Raw genomic sequence first — 22,366 nt, forward strand, 5'->3', positions numbered from 1 at the left:
CCTGCTGGAAACGAATTTGGTAGTTTCTTTTTCTGTAGGAGAGGAAAAAAAAAGTTTTAAATGTGAAGAACCTGAGGATATAGAAGAGGCTGTAAACATTCCTTTCTTCCTCATCCTTCTATCTACCTTGCAGACACAACTGCACAAAGATTACCAGTATCAGACACCGGGTACAAAGGGCAGGGTGATGGGAAGGCAGCAGCTGAGCTCAGTGTCAGCAGCATCCCAAGCTCCAGACAGGGACAGCCTGGCAGGTCTAGTCACATACACAGTACAAGGAAGGGAGCATTTTTCAGTTACAGTATTTCAGGAGTATGCTATTGCTAAGTTTGGTGAATGACCAAGTTACACTGTGTCTCCTTTTTGATTACTTACATATATCACCTTTGCTATTTGCCATTAAATCCCCAAGTCAAAGCTGTGATGCTCTAGACTACGGAGACTGAGAGTACACAAAATGTGGATTCCTAGTCCTGGTGGTAAATAAGGATGCAAGAACAGTTGGAATTCCAGTTTGAGTTTGGCCTAATTCCTACATTCCACCTAGAAACTTAGTCTGAAGTTAGAATTTAGGAACTCATTCATGTTTTAAGAGAAATCATATGATTTTCACATGTATGTGCAGAGAGTCAGTAAGAGTTACCTGTCTGTATCTGAAGACTATGCTAATCTTAAGAGAACTGTTAGTTCAGAGCAGGCTTGAGAGGCAAAGTAAGTAAAGCTCACAAACATAAAGAGGATGTCAGGGATTTGGACTGGCATCTCTGAACCATCCCATTATAAATAATATATATAGAAATGTTTGTTAGAATTTTACATTTAAAGTAAACTCCTGTACTTGCCTTTATTTTCTTCTTTTTTGATGCTGTTGGAGAACTTTGAAGGTCTTTTCTGTTTGCAGAACGAGAATTTCTCTCACCCTCATTCAAGTCCTCTAGTTTCCTTTTCTTTACTGTGCTCCGTAAAGACCTGAACTGTTGAGTATTGTCCTTCAGGGGGGTTGCAGTGCTAGTCCTTGCAATAGCTGCTCGTGACAGTATCATCAGCGTGTGAGCAGCCATGCTGACACTGTTTTCACTACCTGTTTCACTGGCCGGGCTGCAGGCAGGCAGGTCAGGTGTAGCAGGGGGTACCATTATTCTAGGGGTGGTGCTGTCCTCGTTGAAGCGCCGGCAGGTAGGTGTCCGGACGCTGTCTGTCGTGTCGTCCGTGTGTCTGTCCCCGACGCCGGACGGCGTGCGGGGCACGGGCAGTTCTCCATTGTCACCCATTTTACTAGTCGGGCTGTGCCACTGAATGTCTTGCAACATTTCCACACATTGTTTAGTGAATGGGCTCGAGAGGCAAAGGCCTTGGCTGGAAACTTTGGCTGGTTCTCGCTTTGCCTCCTTCGAAGCCAAGGGAGTGGGCACTGGCGACTTCCCAGTCCCACTGGACAGCGACCCTTGCTTCTTGCTCAGCTCTTGCACTGCAGCAACTGTCTTCTCATTCCATAAGCCAACACTTTGCTGGCCATTTGAGAGTTTGGCAGTGTCTTGGTTCTTCTGTTTCTCATCAGTATCTCTTCGTAATTCATTTTCTTTGTTTGCTGTGGCCTTGTGGAAGGGATCCAGTGGAAGCCCTGCAGTTGCCACCTTCCGCTCAGGCTGGGGCTCCTTGGCAGATGTGCTTCTGTTGCTACCAACTTCAGGCTTACATAGAATTCTAGGCAACGTTTTATCCTTCTCTCTTTTTGCTGGCTGTGCTTTAGCAGAGGATGATGCAGAGTCAACAGCAAATAAAGTATTTTCATTTCTTTCTTTTTGGGATAAACTCTTAGGAGTCTGAATTTGAGTGTTTCCTCCTGGAGCAGGTAGGACGTTATCAAAGCAAAGCACTCTCCTGTGACTTTCACCTTGTCTTGAATTTGAGCTTGTACTCTCCACTGATGCAACAGGTAAGTTCTCCTCCACTTTCCTTCCTAGTTCTGCAGTGATAAGCTTGTCTGAATTTGCAGTCCTGAAAAAGAGATGAAAACACTTCAGCAACATACTTGTTCTTACTAAGCAAGCTCATTTCAGCTGGCTGGAAGCCCCAAACTCCCCCAAAAACACCTGTTTAAAGCTCTCCCCATTCAACATATAAAGACCAGGAGTAAGGGCTGACAACTGCAGAAAGCTCAGAGAAGGTAAAAAATTATGATAAAAGTTATCAAACAGCCTGTACAAAGAACAACTAGGCAGACAGGAGCTCTTCAGCTTAGAAAGAGAGATAGCTGAGGAGAGATACAGAGCTCTGGGAACAAAAGCCAGCAAAAAGGCAACAATTTGCTATATCTTCCAGCAGGAGAACTAGGGTCATCAAGGAAAACTAGTATCAGGTTCAAACCAAAACAAAGAGGTCTGAACACAGCGTAATTAAACCTGGGAACTTTTTTAACCTGGGATATTTATGGATGCTGGTAGTTTACTTGAGTTAAAAAAGGAACTGAGCATGTGCATGACAGGATAGTCCATCCCAGAACACTGGTTCTGGAAGTCCTTGGAGCTGAAACTGCTCAGAAGCTACCAGAATATTCTGGGCAGTATCATCATGCGCGTGCCTCGTCCTCTCCCCTGTGCATCTGCATTTGCACCTGTAGGTGATGGGACACACAGCAAGACAAAAAGCTTTTAGTGGGCATCTGGACAAGAACATAAAAACTCTCCAGGGCTTGGTCCCCACCTGCCAACCAGCCACATTTGTGTGAAAAAGCCACCACTGCACGGTATCAGTGTCAGAAGAAAAATGCTTCTGCTCTGGCAGCTCATAGCACTGTTAAGTCTGTGCCCTCTTCAGGTTTATGCTGCGTTTCCAAGTGAAGTGTCTGCATCTTCATGGATGCTAGCAAGACTCTCCTCACGCCAGTAAGCCTTTGTGGTTTGCAAGAGGAGAAGTCAAACTAACTTTGGAATGGCAACTTCGTTACCTTTGGGACAGTAAAGAAGGTATGGGTGGTAGCAGTTTGGTTTACTTCCATGAAACGTGATATGAGACAGAGGGTAGAGAGTAGAAATGAGAAATTCAATCTCTTTACAGGGAATATTCTGCTCTCTTTGCTATGCAAAACATATGTCTGGAGATCAAATAAAATTAAAGAAAGGTCAAGTATCAAAGTAATATTATCCAAAATAACTGATTTTTGCATGCATGCATACTATAAATGTTGGTATATGTTTTGGGTTTTTTTTTTAAAGCTGACTTTGTTGTTCTTGTTTTCTTTCACTTTTCTAATCTTTTAACTGAATTCTGAATAGGCAGATCATTTTAAAGGATGTTTTATTTTTACAATAAAATAACATCTCACCACTAACATTTAAACTGAACTTATCTTCTCCTACACTCTCACTTATTCCAAATACACTTTTTGTTTCTTAAGTCCATTAACAGTAAGGAGAGTCACTGCTGAAGCACTGCTGTGCTTTCTTCTCTCTCACTTGCCCAAGAGAAAACTAGTGCCTATCCCAATTAGCAATTATGTTAATAACATAATAATAACATATTCAATAACAAGCTCCACTGGATTTGGGCTAGAGTGGTAAAAGCAAAAAGGCTACACTACAAAACAACAGGCAACACTCATCTGAAAATAAAAAAAAAAACAGTTTTAATCATTAAAATATCCCAGGAAACACAACAAGCAATTTCTCCTAGCTTGGATTCTGCCCAAACCATTTTTATTTGACAATTGAGATGGCAGAAAATAACCACAAAGCCATACAAACACAGGAACAGTAAAAGTCGAGCACAGGCTGCAGTACTAGCACACATCTGTATCAATACTCCTGGCAGACAGACAGGAGGAAATAAAAGGGTTACTGCTAAAAACAGCTGCTCTCCTCTCCACTGATACATGAGGAAATTCACGGCAGGAAAACAAAAGCAAGTTTGAATACCCAGCACTACTACCTTTGAGTTCGAGGATTGGCGTGGTTGAGAGGCTCAGCTACACTTGGTACCGGTTTTCCTGGAACAACAGATGAAGTATTAATAAACTACAACAGTCCAAATAAACCATCTCACAGTTAGTACAATATTTCACCTGACAGAGAATCAATAAGGAAAAACCCAGCAATAAAGCAATGCCATTTTTTCATAATTTTAAAGTTTATACTTAGATAATACATAAGCCTGGCACAAGAAAACCAACTGTGCTGGACTTAAAAATGCACAGCAGGGACTTCCAAGTAGAACAGAAATAACCCCAGGGAACTCTCAGTTATCCATCAGCAAACCAGAATACAGACTAACCATACAATCCTAGCTTTTTTCTCAATTTGCAACTTCATTCTGTCTTCATTTTTATGTGTACAACTACTCTTTTTTAAAAAAGGTAGCTAGGACAAATTACAAGTTGCCCTTATAACTTATTTTCTATTTTCAAATATTTTTCTTTATCCAGTTCCAAAACTGAGAAATGAATGTAACTCCAGTCTTGTCTTAATTTACTATTTAAAGAAGCAAGGTCTCAATGAGATGAACATACAGAAGTGTATATACCTGAAATGTCAAAGAGAAAACAGCAGAATGCATTTCTTTTAAATAAACATGCAACACTTCTATTCAATATTTTCCTTAATAACTGTTTAGAATTGCTGACTCTTCTAATACCTTCTTATTTATAAAACTTTGTTATTGACAACTGGCATGTCTTTAGAAACCCACTTTCCTGCTGCCCTTCTCAAGAAGGCAAAGGGGGTACCTGTATTAGCCTTGTTTCTCCCTCCAGGAATCTTTTGTGATTTGGGAGGGATGGGAAGTTTTGGGACACTTCTGTTGCACACTGGATTAGCCACAGGCATATGTAGAACCTTGAAAGAATCAAAATATTCCATTACAATTCACCAAAAGACTCCTTGTCACTTCAGCTTGACTTTTGAAAAGCTTGATTTGTGCTACCTGGCGGGCAGGTGCTGGGAAGGTATTTCCATTTTGTCCTACTACTGAGAGAGGTATCATTCCCACCATTCCTTGCAAAACAGGTTGCACTGGAGATGCAATTATAATGGCAGAACCTAAAAAACAGCAAAGTGTTAAAATTGTACAGAAACTAAAAATACTTCAGTGAAAAGAAAAGCTTCAAGACAGGATTTCTTAATATTATACATGGTCAAAGCTGTGGCAAGAAAAGCTCTGGCTAATTTAGAAGAACTTCACTGTTCTTACTGTACATCACTACTGGAGAACAGAATAAGTACCAGTTTTATTTTTAATTTATTCCAAATTCTTTAATTAAAGTCTGATTTCCATTTAAGAAGTGGTTCAAAAGCTTAAAGTATGACAAGCCTATGCTAAAGCTTGAACTTGGAACATAAGTGATTTATAAAAAACTCTAAAAGTAATGATTTCATTTTAAAAAACCCCACTATTATTTGCATCCTATTCCCTACAATGAGCATGCTCAAAAGTCATTAGGAGAATTGTGGGTTTTTTTCCAGTGTACCCGTAGCACTTCCCCCTTACAAGCACACCAGAAGCTGGGAAAGGTGAGCTCCGTCTGTAAGGAGGTATCTAATGCATATTCCTGGCTGGGAGCAGTACACAAAGACTCTAGTTAACTAGGGGGCTTGAGTTTAATTATTCTTTTAAATAAAATAAAGCACAGTTAAGAATGATTTGGAATATTGAAGTCAATGTTTCCTATTCACCTGTTGAAATAATTGTTAAAACATTTTTTTAACAGTTATTCAAATAGGTTGCAAAGAGTGTCCAGCTGCCAGACATATGGGAATTATAAAATAGGGAAACTATTATAGTGCATCCATTGAGAAGTGAAAGAAAAATTTTACAAGGGAAGGAAAAAAATTTTTCCACATAGATCTTCAGTTACATGAGCACTACCAAGAAAAATATCAAATGAGAAGAATGGGAAAACTTCTATTTCTCCATGAAATAAAAAAAGCCAACAGCAGCACAGAGCAATCCCAAGGACAGAAGAGGCCAGCACTCTCAGATCTGGCACTATTGCTGCACTGGCCTCTGAGCACAACAAAATAACTACACACAGAAATTCAAGGATAACTGCACCAAGTTATCAGATTTGGAAAGAAATCTACTCGTGTTGATAGTAGCTGGTTGACAGTTAGGTTTAACATTCTGAAAAGCAGTACATTTTTTATTGCTGTAGCAATAAAAATGCTTGTACCTGGAGATGTTTTATATTATGGAAAGAAATAATGTTCTACTCCAATATTTGTCTAAACATACCTCTAGTGTAAGGTTTTTGGGAAATGAAGCAAAAGAAAACAAGGGAGTAGTTTTGGAAGGACTATGTATATCTAGCTGGTTATATGAAATGGATACTGATAATCTGTAGCATTCTATTTATAAATGAATCTCATTAAAACAAAACAAAAACCTCATTTTATTTAGCTGAAACAATGGGAACTTTTCTACTGTAAGTCAAAATATGCTTCTTAAATTTATCACTGCTAAAATTATATCACTTAAGCTTCTGAAATATGAGACTTTTTTTTTTTTAAAGCAGCTGGGTCAACAAGTCTTCGCAGTTTTTACTTCATTTTTAGTAGCAACTAATATACTCAATAAGTACACAATTCCTGGTTAGTTTCAAGGGTCAGACAGAGCAGTGTTTAAAAACTGTTTACTTTTAATGTACTTACAGAAAAAAAAAAAAAAAAAAAAAAAGAACAAAAAAGCAGCTATATGAACACCACATTTTCAGTACTTTCCTAATAGTGAGATTACCTTGTGGGAAGTTTGGGGACACAGTCTGGTTTGCTGCAAATGTATTGGTTGTTCTCGGAGGAGTCCGTAACTGTTGTACAGCTGGAGCTTGGGCAGCAAGTGGCATAGAATTGCCAGGCAACACAACTACATTTGAAGGTGTCACAGCTGTGCCCAAGGTAGCTGGATCAGTCACACAGGTGGCTATATAAAGGTTGTTTGAATTCCCAAAAGCTGTGCTTGTTGCTGGCATCAACTGTATAAATCCCCCTTCCTTGGAAAGATTAGTGGTACCTGCAACTGAAAAAACAGTGCAGTCTTCATTCGGAGTGCTAACTGAGGTGACCACGGGATCCTTAGGTCTAAGCACCAGAAGATTCTGCTCTGCCAAAGATGAATCTACATTTTTTTCTGCATCTTCTGAAGTGACACATTTGGACAGGCCTGCATTTTTGGTTGGGGATTTGGCTGGAGAAGACAATATTATAGTTGGCAAATTTTCTCCTGTGATACTGGAAACAGCATTATTTAACTCTGTTTCTGATGAAATAAATGGATCATCACTGATGATGATCTTGAGGGACATTATGTTAGAAGGATCAACATCCATTGGTTGACTACTAGAAGATACACCACTCAGACTTTTGGCTTCTGTACCTGACTCCTCTGTTGAGGATGCAGTTTCTGGGAGAGGAGAGTGGCTTATTTCAGATGTAGAAAGACTATTCTCAGTGGATACTACAGAAATTTCTGTACACGCATCATCACCAGAAGCAAAATGCATATTATCAGCATCTACTTTTGTAGAAGATGAAGGTTCTTGCATTTCCCGGTGTGGTCCCTCTGAATGTGACAGTCCTGAAGCAAGGTTAAAATCTTTCTTACAAGGCTTATCAAGTGTATGCTGATCATTTGTTTTGTTAGAAGTATCAACAACTTCAAGCTGCAACTTGTCAAGATCTGAAATCTTCACTGCAGATCTTTCTGCACAGTCTGGCTGCACACTCTGCTCCTGGCGGTTAGAGTGGTGGCTGGAATTCTCCTCTAAAATACCAGCTAAGGCAGCTGTATCCTTTGTTATGGCCTGTTCTTTTCCTGAAACTGCTGATGGGCTAGAAACTGATGAATTGTTTTTTCTCAGCAGTACACTTTGGCTGGAGCTCCCACCAGAAGGGCTTTCAGGAAGTGTTTTTTCAGACAGTGACGTATCTGGCGATAAGTGACATTTGCTTCCAGGATGTGTTTTGTTTTCACTAGCTGCAGTACCTTCTGCCAGTGACATCAAAGAAATCTGCAGACTACCAGAATGAACATAGTCTAAATTGGGACTACCTTGAGCACTATGACTTAGTGGGCCTTTTTCAATCTCCACTGCTCTTTCACTTTCAGATACTAACACAGAGGAATCTTGTTTGTAAGAATCTCCACGGTGTTCATGACATTCCCCATCAGAACTCTGTCTCTTGTTCACTTCAGTCAAACCAGGCACAGATTCAAAAGCGATTTCAAGCTCTCCAAGATGTTCAGAGGTAACAGTTTTAAGTACTTCAGTCTGCTTCCTTGGTCTACAATGTCCATGCAACTGTTCGTTGGTTGTATTTTTCTTAGCCATATCATCATTAATGCTAGTCTTCAAGGCACATGATGCTTCTCCTACCTGAAAACCTTTACAGGACAGTGATTCTCTGGAACTCTCACCTGTAAAACCGAGAATAAATCAGTAATTATGAGAACAAATGATCTTCTTAAAGTGTTTTAGAAGCAACTTATCAGATCAATGGAAAACTTCCATGTGAAACAAAGTAGGAATAATGCTACTCATCCTTACTGAATGATACATATATGAAACGTATGATTATACACATTAGGCAAGCTGGCAAATCAGTTTTTACATAAATAGTAAGTGCACACATAAGACGAAAACTGCTCAAGTTACTAAATCAGATTTCCAGAAGCACAAAAAGCACCTCAGAAAAAAGACCTCTTTGCTCTATTCCTCATATTCTCTATTCACTAAGTATCTGCTACTGATAGACTATAGACTATTGTTAAGAATAGGTTAGACAGACTAAACGTAACTTTTGTCCAGAGTAAGATTTTTTTTGTGGGTTAAGTAACCATTACAGAACAGAGATAAACACTAATATGGTTAGATTTAAATATTATCTGTATGCATTCCACAATGGCTATTCCAAAGCACCTATGTTTTGAATGAGAAAATAGATTTTCAGACATTCTTGTTTTATTTAGGAGCTTATCAAGCACACTGATGGACTACTGGTACACAAGGTGTATCCCTATGGTCATGTGATGTAAATGTCAGATTGGATATTACCACTGATCACACTGACTTTTGAAACGAACAAACTGTAAGTATTTTCATAATGAAAAGTGAACAATCTAGATGAGATCCTAAAGAAAAAAAAAACAACACCACAATACCTACATCTACTAGTTTCTTCTGTTCCTAAAGAACTTTCAAGTGTTTCTAGGTTATCCTCATCCACCAGGATTGCATTTTCTACTTCGCTCTGACCAGAAACATCATCAGGTAAGTTCTTGTTTACCTTGCTCTTTCCTGTTTTCAAAATAAAGCATGAAGAGTGATTAGACACACATTCTACACACAAATGAGATTAAATGAAGCATGGAGATTTCATATTGAAGAAACGCCATCCTAAATTCAAAGAAATATTTGTCTGTATTCATTACAAATCCAGAAATAGCATTAAAAAGTCCTTATATTTTATGTGAGGATAACCCTATCAGGCAAATAGAAAAATATTACAACAGCATAGCAAAAAAAAGTATGAACTATCATCCTTTAGATCAGAAGAGTCTAAATTAGCAAAAAACAATCCCTAAGCCAGCAAAAGAACAGTATTTCAGCACCAAAAAATGCTGTACTTTATAGTTATGTATAAATATGTATAAAAATCCAAGTCTGACTTGAAGGACACAGATGCCACACAACCCATTTATCTTGCAAAAGAGGCCTGGTGAGTTACTTTTGCTTTTTTTCAAGCAATACTTAGGAAAACTCATCACTCATGATGCTTTATATTAATGGTATAATTGAGTATAATACACCCTACCATAATCAAACAAGTCAAAGAGTGCCTGAAATGCTGGATCTGATTCTGTCTGCTCTAGAATGTCTTGTATAGCCTCTTCTGACATATGAATTTCACCCTGTGAAAAGACAAGACATACAGAACTGTTAGACAGTTACTTTCATAACTTAAAAACAGAGAGCTATTTTCTTTCCATATTATTTTTAGTTCTGTTACTTCTGTTCAGCACAGAAACATACAAGATTCATACTGGAAACATTTCGGCCACAAATATATTGTCTGTTAAAAAATATTAGCGACTGAAGTTTAAGAAATAAAGCCGCCCCCAAGCCAAGTAACTTTGTCAGACATTATACCCTGCACATGCATATTGGTGTATTCTCCACATAATGACCAGTATTGTTCAAGAAGGATTAAACCTCAGGCTACCCTGGAAGCTTATGCAGATGGTATGAATGCCATGAGCCTGCACTAGCCAACCACTGGTGAAGTCCCCAAATTAACCCTAATTTCTTGGTTGCATACATCTAGAAGACAATGCAAAGCAACATGAAGTTTTATTTCATTTATCCACTACAAGTTCCATAATATAGCTTCCAACCACTCCTCTGTGGAAAGCAATTGGAAGGCACAGCTACACTGGACACTGCTGTGATGTTCCTCTTTCAACCTAACATGTTTGGTAGCAGCTCAGGAAGAAAATGAGGGTGCCACTCAGTACATATTCAAGTGCTCAAATACAAAGTTTCTCCTGACTTCCTGGAGATTCTCTGAGCAGTCTGCAGCTTTTGATTCGGTGGTTTTAAGAGTGGGTATCTCAAGTGATATGCTTAATTATTTTGCCTCAGCTACTCTAATTAAACCAAGAAGCTGCTTGGATTTTCATCTGCTCAGAAGAATGGAATACAGTTTTTCAGCTCTGTAGTTTGACAAAAATTGACCCAAAAATCACTGACAGAGGAATAACTTGAAAAAAAAAGACACTTCCACTTTGTAAACAGGCAACTGCCTCTGCTCTCCTGCCATTCTCATGAGGGCCATGAAGATTTTAATTTCCTAACTAAGAGCCTTTTATAAGTTTGTGACTTCCAGCTTGAGGTTTCCAGGTTGTAGGAAAATGAAGAAAAAACACTGAAAGCTCAGTTTGTAGAAGCAGAATGTACAGTTCTTCCAAAAATATTAAATTCAAAGATAAAGCATCCTTACTTAGGCTCCAAAGACAATTTCTCTTGCTATACTACAAAATCCATGTTTATCTTACAGCAAATATAAAAATCAAATCAGACTAAACATGTCTGAAAACCACAAGATATTCTAAATTCCTTTTTCTTTTACAAGGCTATTGATCAGATCCCCAGTCAGAAGCTGGTACCCAATTACTCGCACCAAAGATCTAGTGATCTCAGCCCATGGTAAGGGTAACACCCAAGAACTGCCAGAAGTGGTCCTGCTCCCTTGGCCTTTGACCCTGTTTCAGGCTTGTACCGCCTTGCACAGGCACTGGGAATGAATTCAGAGTGCTAAACTGGCTTAAAATCAACCCCAGCAAAACATTAGTATCCTGTCAGTTCAGCTCCTCAAATCTGCCCACCACCATACAGCAAGGTAAGAGTTAATGCCTATGTAAGAGAAGTTGTGGAACTGCCCCAGGGCAGAAGCTCCTCACTGCAAACCCACTTAGGGTTTCACCCATTACTGGAAAACGAGCAAATAAGAGACAATGGAGAGCACTCTCAGTTATCAGACAGTAGACAAAGGCTCAACATACTTCCCCATAATTGATCATTCTCATGTGCTTGGTCTTAAAAAAATGTAAATAGGGCAATTCACACCTACCTGAAGTCCAAGGATTTCATCAATAGAAGTCTCTTGTTCCGTGGGACCACTGTCTGTCTGCTTAGGGCCCTGAGCAACATTGCCATCACTGGAACACATTTACTCATTAGTTCAGAACTCAAAAAGAAATCAAGTAACAATATGTATGAAATTTAGAGGTTCCTTTTGTTACCTGCCCAGAATTTTGTTAATGTTCTCAGCAAGCTTCTCCTGAAGAGATTTGTTGCTCAAGATTTTCTCTCTGGCATTTTCAATAACCAGTTGCTGGAAAACACAGTTTTAAAGTGTTTAGGTTTCTATTTTTATCATCACTAGAAAAGCAGTGTGGATTTCCAACTTACTGCTAAAAAAATAACAATCAATTCAACACAGAGCACACTCTTTATGACAGAGAGACAGCCAATCTGTGACTGAATGACATTGCTATAAAAATCATCCCAAAACATTCCTTTGCTTCTGCTCTCCTAAAGTACAGTGAGGATTATTGTGCTTTCCATTTTCCATTCTCTAAATACACTCCCGTATTTTGACAACTTAGAGGTATCTTAGCAAAGCCCTCAAGGTAAAAAACCCTTTACACAGCCATGCCATCCTCACTAGTTTACTATACAGAAGATCTAGTTCAAATACAAAACAATAAACTTATCTTCTCAAGTTAATTTCTGTAACACCCAAGACAAACAACAAACAAAAGCCTAGTTCTCTTTAGTCTACATTTGTTTCTTAAATGTAAATACCTTCCATAAATATATACTCACTGGGAAGTTACCATCTATGAACTCTTCAAGTGGCTCACTTTCTTTTTCTATTACTACTTCTTCAGGGCCTTGAGAATTTCTAGTTGCTGAAAGAGGTCCAGAGGTTGTAATGCTTTTCCTCTTCTGAGATTCACTGAAATGTTCCAGGAAATTAATGATGCATGTTGTCAGAACATAGCAAACAATAGACCTAATGGTCAGTAAATCAACCATTTCTCTTCCTTCTTAGCAAATGAAAGATTTTATTTAACAGAAAATTAACTACATACTGGAAAGACAATAAAAGCTGAAACCTGTTTCATTATTTCTATGCATGTCTCATATCTGACTTCATAGAAGTTACAAATACCCAGTCTGTGTAAACAGCACAATGACAAATCGAATTCCATGCCCACTATTCAGTATTTTTCCTCCCTCTAGTACATGTTACTTTAATTTGCGGTACAGGTTCTAATTAACTGCCACTCAAGAAAAAGATTTGGGCATCACCACTGAAAATAAGTATCTCTCAAAAAGCAGCTGCGGCCAAAGAAGCAAAAAACTGTTAGGTTGCAGAAGAATTTAGGTGAAGAACAGGGAATGCAATGATTTTATTCAAAATCCCAGTGTAGGATCTTACAAAACCATCAATCAGCAGTAGCACTAAAACCACTTACATACAAAAAAACCCTCACATAGGAATAGAGTGGATGTGGCAGAAGTATTCCTGAGTAATGGTATGAAAAAATAATAAGCAAAATCACCTATTGGAATTTAGCTAGGGATAAAGGCAACAAATGGAACACGGAGAGGCCAGTCAACTCATTAAAAACAAAACTACATTGGAACAAAAGAATAAAGAATGTAGTACTAGTGCAGAGCAGTTTTTCACACTACTTATAATGTAAATATAAACATTTTTACTGACAAAACTGACAGAAGCCAGTACGTTTTGTAAGCTAAAAACTCACAAAATGCACATTTATATCAATATTGAGAATTTTAAAAATTGGTAAGATTATTTTGGAAGGAATACCACATCTTAGGCTCCAAGATTATTTGCCTATGTCTATTCTGTGAAAAATGTAAAGATAGGCTATTTGCAATAAAGAAGCACAAGCAGCCTCCTATCGGTCTAGTGTTCTTCGACTTTCCTTTGTAAACACCACATAATGGCCACAATCAGTGGATACTAAACATGAAACACTCCATCACCTAAGAATACTTAAAATACAGGTTAGAAAACTGCTTAATATCTAAATGATCTTAAAATAACCCACCCAAATCCCATCCTACTACCCCCACCCTACGTTTACCTTTTTCGTCTTCCTGGAGAAAGCAAGTTTGAATGAAGCTTTCGTTCTTGTGATGCTGGAACTTGAATGTGTATGAAATCTCCTGCTTCATAAAGGAACCAAAAAAGATCATGATGCCAGTACTTTTTCCAGTGAGATTGTTAAAGCACTACAGAAATCTACATGTTACTTAGAATGTTTAAATCAAATCCTGGGAATTAATACAAAATTATTTGTTACTATCATGAAAATGCAAACCATTAATTTAAAAAATATCCTGAGATGTGGACCATCCTTGTCTGCTAAAACAAGTCTTTTGGGTAAGGGTGAGAACAGAAGATGGAATAAGGACAAGTAAGGCACTTCTGATCTCTGAACTCCCATTAGCAAGCAAGTATGCAAGAGAGTAATTTCTGTTACGGACACTCTTTTTATCTTAATCAACCAAACCAGTTTGCTGAGTAAGGGGAACACAGGGTAAATTTTCTGAAACTTTTTTGGTGGAAGATGATTAGCCCCAATTTTATAAGATTTCCACCTATTTCCATTGTGTTTTCACAGAAGGAAAAAAAAAAAAAAAAAGTGTGCAACTTACTGCTGATCTTGTTCTCTTGGGTTTGTGACTGGTGCACAAACAACGTATTCAGTCTTGTCTGTGATGTGCTTTGATTTATTGCTGGCCTGTGAATAACTTGAGGAGATATAACAGAAGGGGAATTCTGTGGCCCTGACTGATGGGCTACTACTGACAACAATCCTGAGTTTGCAGAAGCTGATTGCTGAAGCATCCTCTGTCTTTTCATTTCTACAATTCCAGTTCTTGTACGTGCTGGAGATAATAAAGACAAGATTAAAACAGATAAATTTAAAAATACTGATGATTTTCCAAGACCTAAATAAGGATGCTCTATTGAAACTTCTTTGTGCTTCAACAACCAGTTCACGAAACTCAAAATGTCAGCAACTCCCGTCTTTGTCTTCTGTGCTACAGGTTTGTGGCAAAATAATTCAAGAAGTACATCAAACTTACATAGACATTGTAACTGTGCTTGTTCCACTGATTAAATATTTACAGGAATAAATAACAAAATGTTATTTCATTACATACTAAACCACTCATAGAAATAGCTAAACCAGTATCAGTTTGTATTTACTTGTTAAACTAAATCTGGCAAATATAAATGACAGAACAACACCTGATCCAGTGAATCTCAGGTCCAAGAACAATCACTACCTATATCTCACATTCTCTTTTCTTACTCAGGTTAATCAGAAAAAAATATTTTTAAATAAAATAACTTTTCTCTTTGTGGAGTTCATTTGGCAGCTTTTGTAACAAAAGAAACAATTTGAGACAGAACAAGTAGATTTCATGTTTTGCTTTGATATATATTTGCATGCAGTAAAAAATTGTTTCAGGATGATAATACATTTTTATATTCCCCTTCTACAGAAATGAAACTGCATCGTAATCACACTGGTTATATTTTCAATTCCTCTGTGAACCACAAATTAAGCCAACAGCTTCAGGACTGAAGCAGCAGTTTTAAAACCTTTTAACTGTGTAAAACTCTACAAATTTTTCAGCAGAGAAGAAAATGCTATTCAGATCATTTAAGTCCTTGCAAAAATCTCTGCTTTTATTTTCCTTTCATGATCACAACAGTGATCCACAGATTTCACTGAAGACATCAGACATGCTTAGAGAAACACTGCAGAAGAGATTTGACAACACTTTAAGAGTAAGGATGCACTACCGACTGCTGCAGCATTCCCCCTTCTTTGTGCCAAAAACAGATAATTTGAACAAAATGCGTCTTGATCCCATTAAATTGGCTCAGTTACTTACTCCTTTGATTAGCAGAAAATCCTGTGGAATTCTGCATGCTCCTAAAAAATAAAGCAGGAGACATAAATAAAGGGAGCACAATGGAAACCCTCAGCTACACAGTGTGACTGTATCTTACTATATGGTTAATATCAGTCTGGTCCCAACCACACATTATTTCTGAAAGCTTCAATCTAACTGATTGTTTCAAATAATGGTCACAGATCCTTCAAATGAAGCTTACTGGTTTATTTTTTATCAAGTAACCACAATGGTATCAGATTCTAAATGAGTCATAGTATTTTGTTTTATTACAGGAAGGCCACATTCTAACACTAACACCCTCCTTATCTGCTAGTCCCGCCTTAAAATCTAGACACGCCTCCTCTCACACACCAATCTTTTTCACCATCTCCCAGAGGCAATAGACAACAAAACCATTCTCATACAATGATAAGGGGAGTTAATCATCACAGGGACCCATTATTAGAGTGAAACTTTACTTTCTTGATTTCAAAACTATACTACCTGATCTGAGAAAGTGTATAGTCTAATTTTTTCCACAGAGATGACATCATTGCTGGAACTTCATTTGTTGTTTCTAAAATAAATAATAAAAAAAGAAACAGTTTAGATGGCAAAGCCAGATAAATGTTGAGAAAAAGCAAAATAACAAAATAACTATTATAAGGCATTTCAGATGTCTTGTATCTTTTGGAGTCTAGTCACCTCCTCAATATTCAGTTCTCAGTTTTAGAAGCCTAAATGAAACTGAGGAAAGACCTTCATTATGATAATTCTCAATGCACTCTGCACATGCTGTTGATTCCTAGACAAACACATGCTAACTGTACTCACTTCTGGACATGGTATTCATATTCCCAAGTCACTTGTAACCTGGCAGATAGGCCTTTAAAAGCAATGGTTTATTTAAAGACATGACCCAAACAGACAAAAACACTTGGTGTTTTTTGAAGCACAAAACACTAAAGTATAAATGGAAATATGTAAGCAGATCCATTGATAAAGTCTTTCAAGGTGCCAAGCACAAAGCATTTTGAAGGAATCATGTTTTTGTGTTAGTTACCATTTCCACTAAAACTAGTGTGAAAAGCAAAAAAAACATTAAAAAATGTTCCAAACTTTCTATGTCTTCAATTGCAAGTCTTACAATTAAGCACCACTACAATCTGATCATACGTGTATCAAAAAGTTATAAGACGTGGCAACATTTTGAAGCTCAGTAACTGCTTTTAAAAGCAGGAAATGAAAAACATGTCAAGAAACATTTCACACTGTAGGACTCTTCCTGGTTATTTACCAGAACCATAAAATATCTCAAACTGGAAGGCATCCACAAGAGGAACGGAGTCCAACTCCCTGCACCTTGCAGGACTTCCTAAAACTGAACTACGTGACTAAGATCATCATCCAGATGCTCTGACAGGTGTGGTGCCATCTCCAGTTCCCTGGGAAGCCTGTTCCAGTGATTGACCACCCTCTCAGTGAAGATTCTAATGTCCAATTTGAACTGCTTTTGACACAATTTAATTCCATTTCTGTGTCCTATCACTGGTCACCAGAGAAAGATCAGTATCTCCCCCTGCTATTCAAAGTATTAACAATAAACACTATACTTTTACAAGCATAAACCCATACATTTTCCACACTTCATTATATATTTGTGCTCCTTTACATTAGAAGTTCTGCTGAAATTTGAAGGGAAAACCTATGCTGGTAAATCCAAACTAAGATAATCAATGTTGCTCACAAGATGCTCATCAAATTAGCCATTGTCTGCATAACATGGAAACCTTCAACTTCTAGCATAGGTGGGGTATTGCTGTAAGTCCATATATAGGTGGAGATATTACCTCTTCCTCAAGGGGTTCACAAGAGAGTTCACAACAGATAAATAATAATAAAATAAAATCTCATCTGAAGTCTTACCTTTTGTTTTCATGGCCACATATTCATTAAGAATAGTTGTCAAGTTTTTCCCACACAGAGACTGGAAAAAAAACAAACTGATCTTAGAATCTTCACCAATAATGTACACCTCATCTGCTCTATCACATTATATTTATTGGACTCAGTGATCTTAGAAGTCCTTTCCAATTATGACAATTCTGTGTGATTTAAGCAGCTCTTTAGAAGGTGATACCATGCTGACCCTTAACACAAGGAACTGCATTTTATGCTGCTGGGGCTAACTCATCTCAAAGTAGGTAGAGAGCAATCTGTGGAACAAAATGCCATTATGAAGACAAAGTCTGAAGTGCTTTAACTTGCTACACAACACTGGTACAGAAGTTAGGGCTGCAGGACCTGCACTCAGCTTTGTTATTAAAGAATAAAAACACAAAAATGAGATGATGAATAGCTGTTGAACAGCTGTAACAGAGTAACAAGTCTGTATCATCCTCGAACAGAACCTGCCAAAGTGAAGAGAACTTGTGTCTGAGATAAAGTTCTTAACAGTCACAGAGAATTAACCTGCATATCATATTTACTTGTTCAGTTATTTTAGGTGAAACGAAGAGAATTAAGATTTTAAGGTTACCACTATAATTTAATTTACCTTCTTGTCTTGTTTGGTAGTGAAGACTCTACAGGGTATGACAAATACAGCCCTATATTGCAAGTTTTTTGAGCTACAGTGAGATTTTTTTCAAAGACACTAAGATATAACCACTTTTCTATGAAAAACAGAGAACATGTTTTTACTGAGAAAAGAGAATTAGGAGATTTAAGAATCTGGATAATCTATTTACATTTGTTTTTTCTAATTTTTTGCTGACCGTAGCTTGGTTATCAGTGTTCTCTCAAAGTTCAATGGTTTGTTTTGAACAGGTGCATCAAGTCCCCACATCTCAGAAGGTATTTTGCATACTGAGAAGAAAATACCAGATCACGTAATTAACTGGTATATTAGAAGAATGAGACGCAAAACAGGAAGAAGATGTGCATATAAGCAATAAAAGGCCGATTCACAGCAATACAAAACACTTGTCATTTGCATAGTGTATTAAAAAACCCATTTTATATAAGTTAAAAATTCAAAGTCTTTAATTACCCTGTAGTTACATGCACATATCTACACATGTAGCTACACACTGTGTTTATGCGAGTTCCACATTTCACCTGGGACAAAGCGAACTGTACTGGTCAAAAAGAAAGCTGATCTGAAACACATTTTTTGTCAACAAAATTTAGAAGTCTTGAATAAAGCTAAGGTTACCTCACTTACAAGTTTTAATGTGTACTTGAAACTGAACATTACCAGCTGCCATGTCTAGGATAGGAAAGCAATCTCCTATGAATTACAAAAGCCACACAGAAATCAATAAAACCCTTGGACAACCTTCCATAAATCAACTTCAAAGCTATAAAGCAGACTAAATGTAACATAATGAACCCAATTTGCATATTTGATACTTAAATATTTCTTAGTAAGATTAAATACTAGAAATCAAGTAACTGCTAATATCACTGGATGGAAAACAAAAAACAAAACAAACCATAAAAAAAAAAAAAAACACAAAAAAACCTCCCAAAAACCAGAGAGGACAAACTAACTAAACAATTTAAGCAGCATTTGAAGTAACTGTAACACTGACAAGTCTCAATGTTCTTTTCCACGGATGCAAGACAATTTAACTCTCAGCTTTGCAAATACAAACTCACCAGCAAGCAGGCTGGAATAAACCCATCCTCTGTACAGTGCTCTGCATATTCTTTCAAATCTGAGCTTTCCAAAATAAATTCACGGCAGGTAGCTAGAAGTTTCTCCTGTTGCAAATACCCTGCAACAAATCAGATGAAAAATTTTGCTACTTCTTTCTTTACTTCTGTTCATTACATATCAAAGCATTAACGTAACCAGCTGCACACACTGTTGAAATAATCAGGTAAAGACTTCTATATTAGCCAAGAAAAACAAAGTTATGTTGAAATAATATATATCTTGTAAAATATTTTTAATAGTTAAAACCACAAAGAGCACAAAATATTATTGATATCACGCTGTCCTATTCAATATTGGAAGTGAGGTGACATGCATAATTTCTGATTGATCTTTAGTACAGAGAGTACTGTGCAGACAAGAAAATAAAAGTTCATGGCTAAGGAGGCTGACAAACTAAGTCTCACATGGGCTGAACAAGACAGTTTAATAGTTAAACGGAATTCTACAATATTTTGTTAATAACATGCATTGCTATGCAACAAGAACTCTCCACACAAAACCTCCTGTTTCAAAACAGGTAAAACCTAGGCAGCTATTACAACAGTGTATAAGATTTATTTCAAAAATTGGTATTGTACAAAACATTCATAACAGAAAAAGGTTTCTTCTGCTCACTTACTGTAATTTTAATTTCAAATAGATGTACTAGCGGCAGCTTGTGCTCTGTACACACCCCAAGACTCAGTAGTTACTTTAACAGGAAATATACTGAAAAAGTTTACTCTTCCAAAATTTCATTCCTTAGCAAACAATGTTCTGCTTTAATCACTTTTAAATCCTGCTTTAATCTTCAAGTACTCCAGACATTAAAAGAGAGAAATAGACCAATGTGAATGAAGGATTCTAGAACAAAGAACCACAAAAGAAACATCTCTTCCTTCTTGCTTGTGGCAGAACTGAACATGCAATATTTTAAAGAAAGGATAAACCTCCTGGAAACTGAAAGTGTCTTTTGGGGAAACACAATTATATGCCGGTCTTACTCCTACCCAATACATACCATCTCCTGTTGGCCATGATAGAACATGGGGTTTGAGGCTAGGCACAGCTTTGGTCTGTGCTGGGATGGCTGTTCTTACAATCACACTGATTTGGATATTTATATACAAAGTTACAATTTTTCTTTCCTGAACCTACTACTACAGTATTGCAAGGGATGACCAAACTTGCATACAGGCACATTTGGCACATACACCAAATTCCTGCAAAATAAGGCATTCCAAAGCTTTAAAACGCTTGAATGAAGATTTTCTGTGTAACTAAACAGAAATGCTTGTGCACACACTGTATAATGACATGGTGTGTGGCCAGCAGGTCAAGGGAGGTGATTCTGCCCCTCCACTCTGCTCTGGTGAGGCCCCACCTTGAGCACTGTGTCCAGTCCTGGAGCCCCCAACACAGGAAGTCCAGAGGAGGGCCACAAAGATGATCCAAGGGCTGGAGCACCTTTCCTATGATGACAGGTTGAGGGAGTTGGGGCTGTTCAGCCTGGAGCAGAGAAGGCTCTGGGGAGACCTCATAGTGGCCTTCCACTACCTGAAGGGGCTCCAGGAAAGCTGGGGAGTGGCTTTTTACAAGGGTGCATGGTGATAGGATGAGAGATAATAATTTTAAACTGGAAGCGGATAGATTTAGGTTAGACATTAGGAAGAAATTCTTCAGTGTGAGGGTGGTGAGGCACTGGCACAAGTTGCCCAGGGAGGCTGTGGAAGCTCCATCCCTGGAGGTATTCAATGCCAGGTTGGACAGGGCTTTGTACAACCTGATCTAGTGGTCGAGGTTCCCTGCTCAAAGCAGGGGGGTTGGAATTAGATGATCTTCAAGGTCCCTTCCAACCCAAACCATTCTATGATTCTATGACATAACAGTACACAATTTTTAACATTGCCATAACCAAATTAAAGGCACAAAAGGTACAGAACCTTCTGAACTAGGAATTATTCCATCTTTTCTTCTGTCTTAAGAAATGTAAAGACAAATCTCTAGCTCACAGTACTCATTCACTCTAACATTTTAAAAAAAAAAGATAAATTTGATTCTGTCTTTTTCTATGGGTGAGCTCATCTTACCATTTTAGTTTTGTTTCATCAACCTTTACTGCACCAGAAGGACTTATGTATGGTAAGATGTAGGAGGGGGAAGATTTTTTTTTAAATCAGATATGGAAAAAGACCTGCACTGGGAAGCCTGTGTATCCACCCTAATTCAGAGACACCTCATGGAAGGGGAATTCCTATTAGAGGACAGAAATAGCTACAAGGAATATCCTGTTCTACAACCTTAAGTTGCTCAGAAGTTTTCTAGACATGATGCATGCACTGTGCCACAACAGACACAAGATGGGTCATCCTCCTTCATACATGACGCTGCCAAGATTGTATACTAGGTCACCAAGTCTCTGATAAGACCACAAGATAAGCTTTCTACCCAGAAACTTGTAGCTTAACCAGGTTTTCCTAACAAAGCACAGTGACACATCTCCCATGCATGACTTTAAATCTTTTAAAATGCATGGAGCTTCAAAAAACCTTTATTGGTTCATAATAATAAAAGCATTGCACCTCTTACCAGGCCTGTCTCTCAAGACAGTGACAAGAAAACATTTAAAGTAATATTTAAAAATAAGTTGTGCTGGAGAAAGAGCAAGTAAAAGATTCAGTCTTAATGGCTTTGGATTCAAAAAGCTGTTGACAACTGAATCTCACTCTGCAAGCTCCCAGGGAACACTGGCATCTATGCCAAAACGTGCTGACCTGTGCCACGTTTTTATTACCATGCTTTTGTCCTTGTATTTGGCTGTATACAAATAATCCAAAGCACAAAGTAATTTCAAAAATTCCCTGTCTGCACCCTGCACCCCCTCGCAGTTCCACAGGCACTGAGCACATCAAACCCCGACTCCTGACGCAGCCTCACAGAGACGGAAACAAGGAGGAAAGAAAACCCAACTGAACCTTCACCGAGCCTCCCCCGGCATTCTGGATCACCCCTGTATTCCTCCTGGCATCAGCGACTTTGTGAAGCCCATTCCCCCGGCATCTGTCCGTAGCTGGACACCACAGGCCACGGCTCACAGACCCGCGGAGAGCCCGAGGAGCAGGCAGGGCCGGGGAGCAGCACGGGCCGGGCCGCAGGGCCCCGGG

At 38.2% G+C, this 22,366-nt stretch overlaps 1 protein-coding gene across 1 annotated transcript in view; it reads right to left on the reverse strand.

The window, feature by feature from the left end:
* NPAT (nuclear protein, ataxia-telangiectasia locus) overlaps positions 1-22,366 on the reverse strand; it is a 23,637-nt gene that overhangs the window by 173 nt on the left and 1,098 nt on the right. Inside the window, exons 2-18 of the mRNA XM_009999427.1 lie at positions 19,163-19,281; positions 17,426-17,486; positions 16,004-16,076; positions 15,497-15,537; positions 14,243-14,476; positions 13,669-13,750; positions 12,418-12,506; positions 11,788-11,881; positions 11,616-11,703; positions 9,801-9,897; positions 9,152-9,283; positions 6,727-8,403; positions 4,918-5,033; positions 4,721-4,829; positions 3,928-3,985; positions 843-1,998; positions 4-32 (exon numbers count right to left, since the gene is read on the reverse strand). Of these exons, the coding sequence (XP_009997729.1) occupies positions 4-32; positions 843-1,998; positions 3,928-3,985; positions 4,721-4,829; positions 4,918-5,033; positions 6,727-8,403; positions 9,152-9,283; positions 9,801-9,897; positions 11,616-11,703; positions 11,788-11,881; positions 12,418-12,506; positions 13,669-13,750; positions 14,243-14,476; positions 15,497-15,537; positions 16,004-16,076; positions 17,426-17,486; positions 19,163-19,281 (4,255 nt within the window). The remainder of the gene's footprint in view (positions 1-3; positions 33-842; positions 1,999-3,927; positions 3,986-4,720; positions 4,830-4,917; positions 5,034-6,726; positions 8,404-9,151; positions 9,284-9,800; positions 9,898-11,615; positions 11,704-11,787; positions 11,882-12,417; positions 12,507-13,668; positions 13,751-14,242; positions 14,477-15,496; positions 15,538-16,003; positions 16,077-17,425; positions 17,487-19,162; positions 19,282-22,366) is intronic.

This window comes from Chaetura pelagica, unplaced genomic scaffold (genome assembly GCF_000747805.2).
Source record: "Chaetura pelagica isolate M959 unplaced genomic scaffold, ChaPel_1.0 scaffold85, whole genome shotgun sequence".
Taxonomy (NCBI): domain Eukaryota; kingdom Metazoa; phylum Chordata; class Aves; order Apodiformes; family Apodidae; genus Chaetura; species Chaetura pelagica.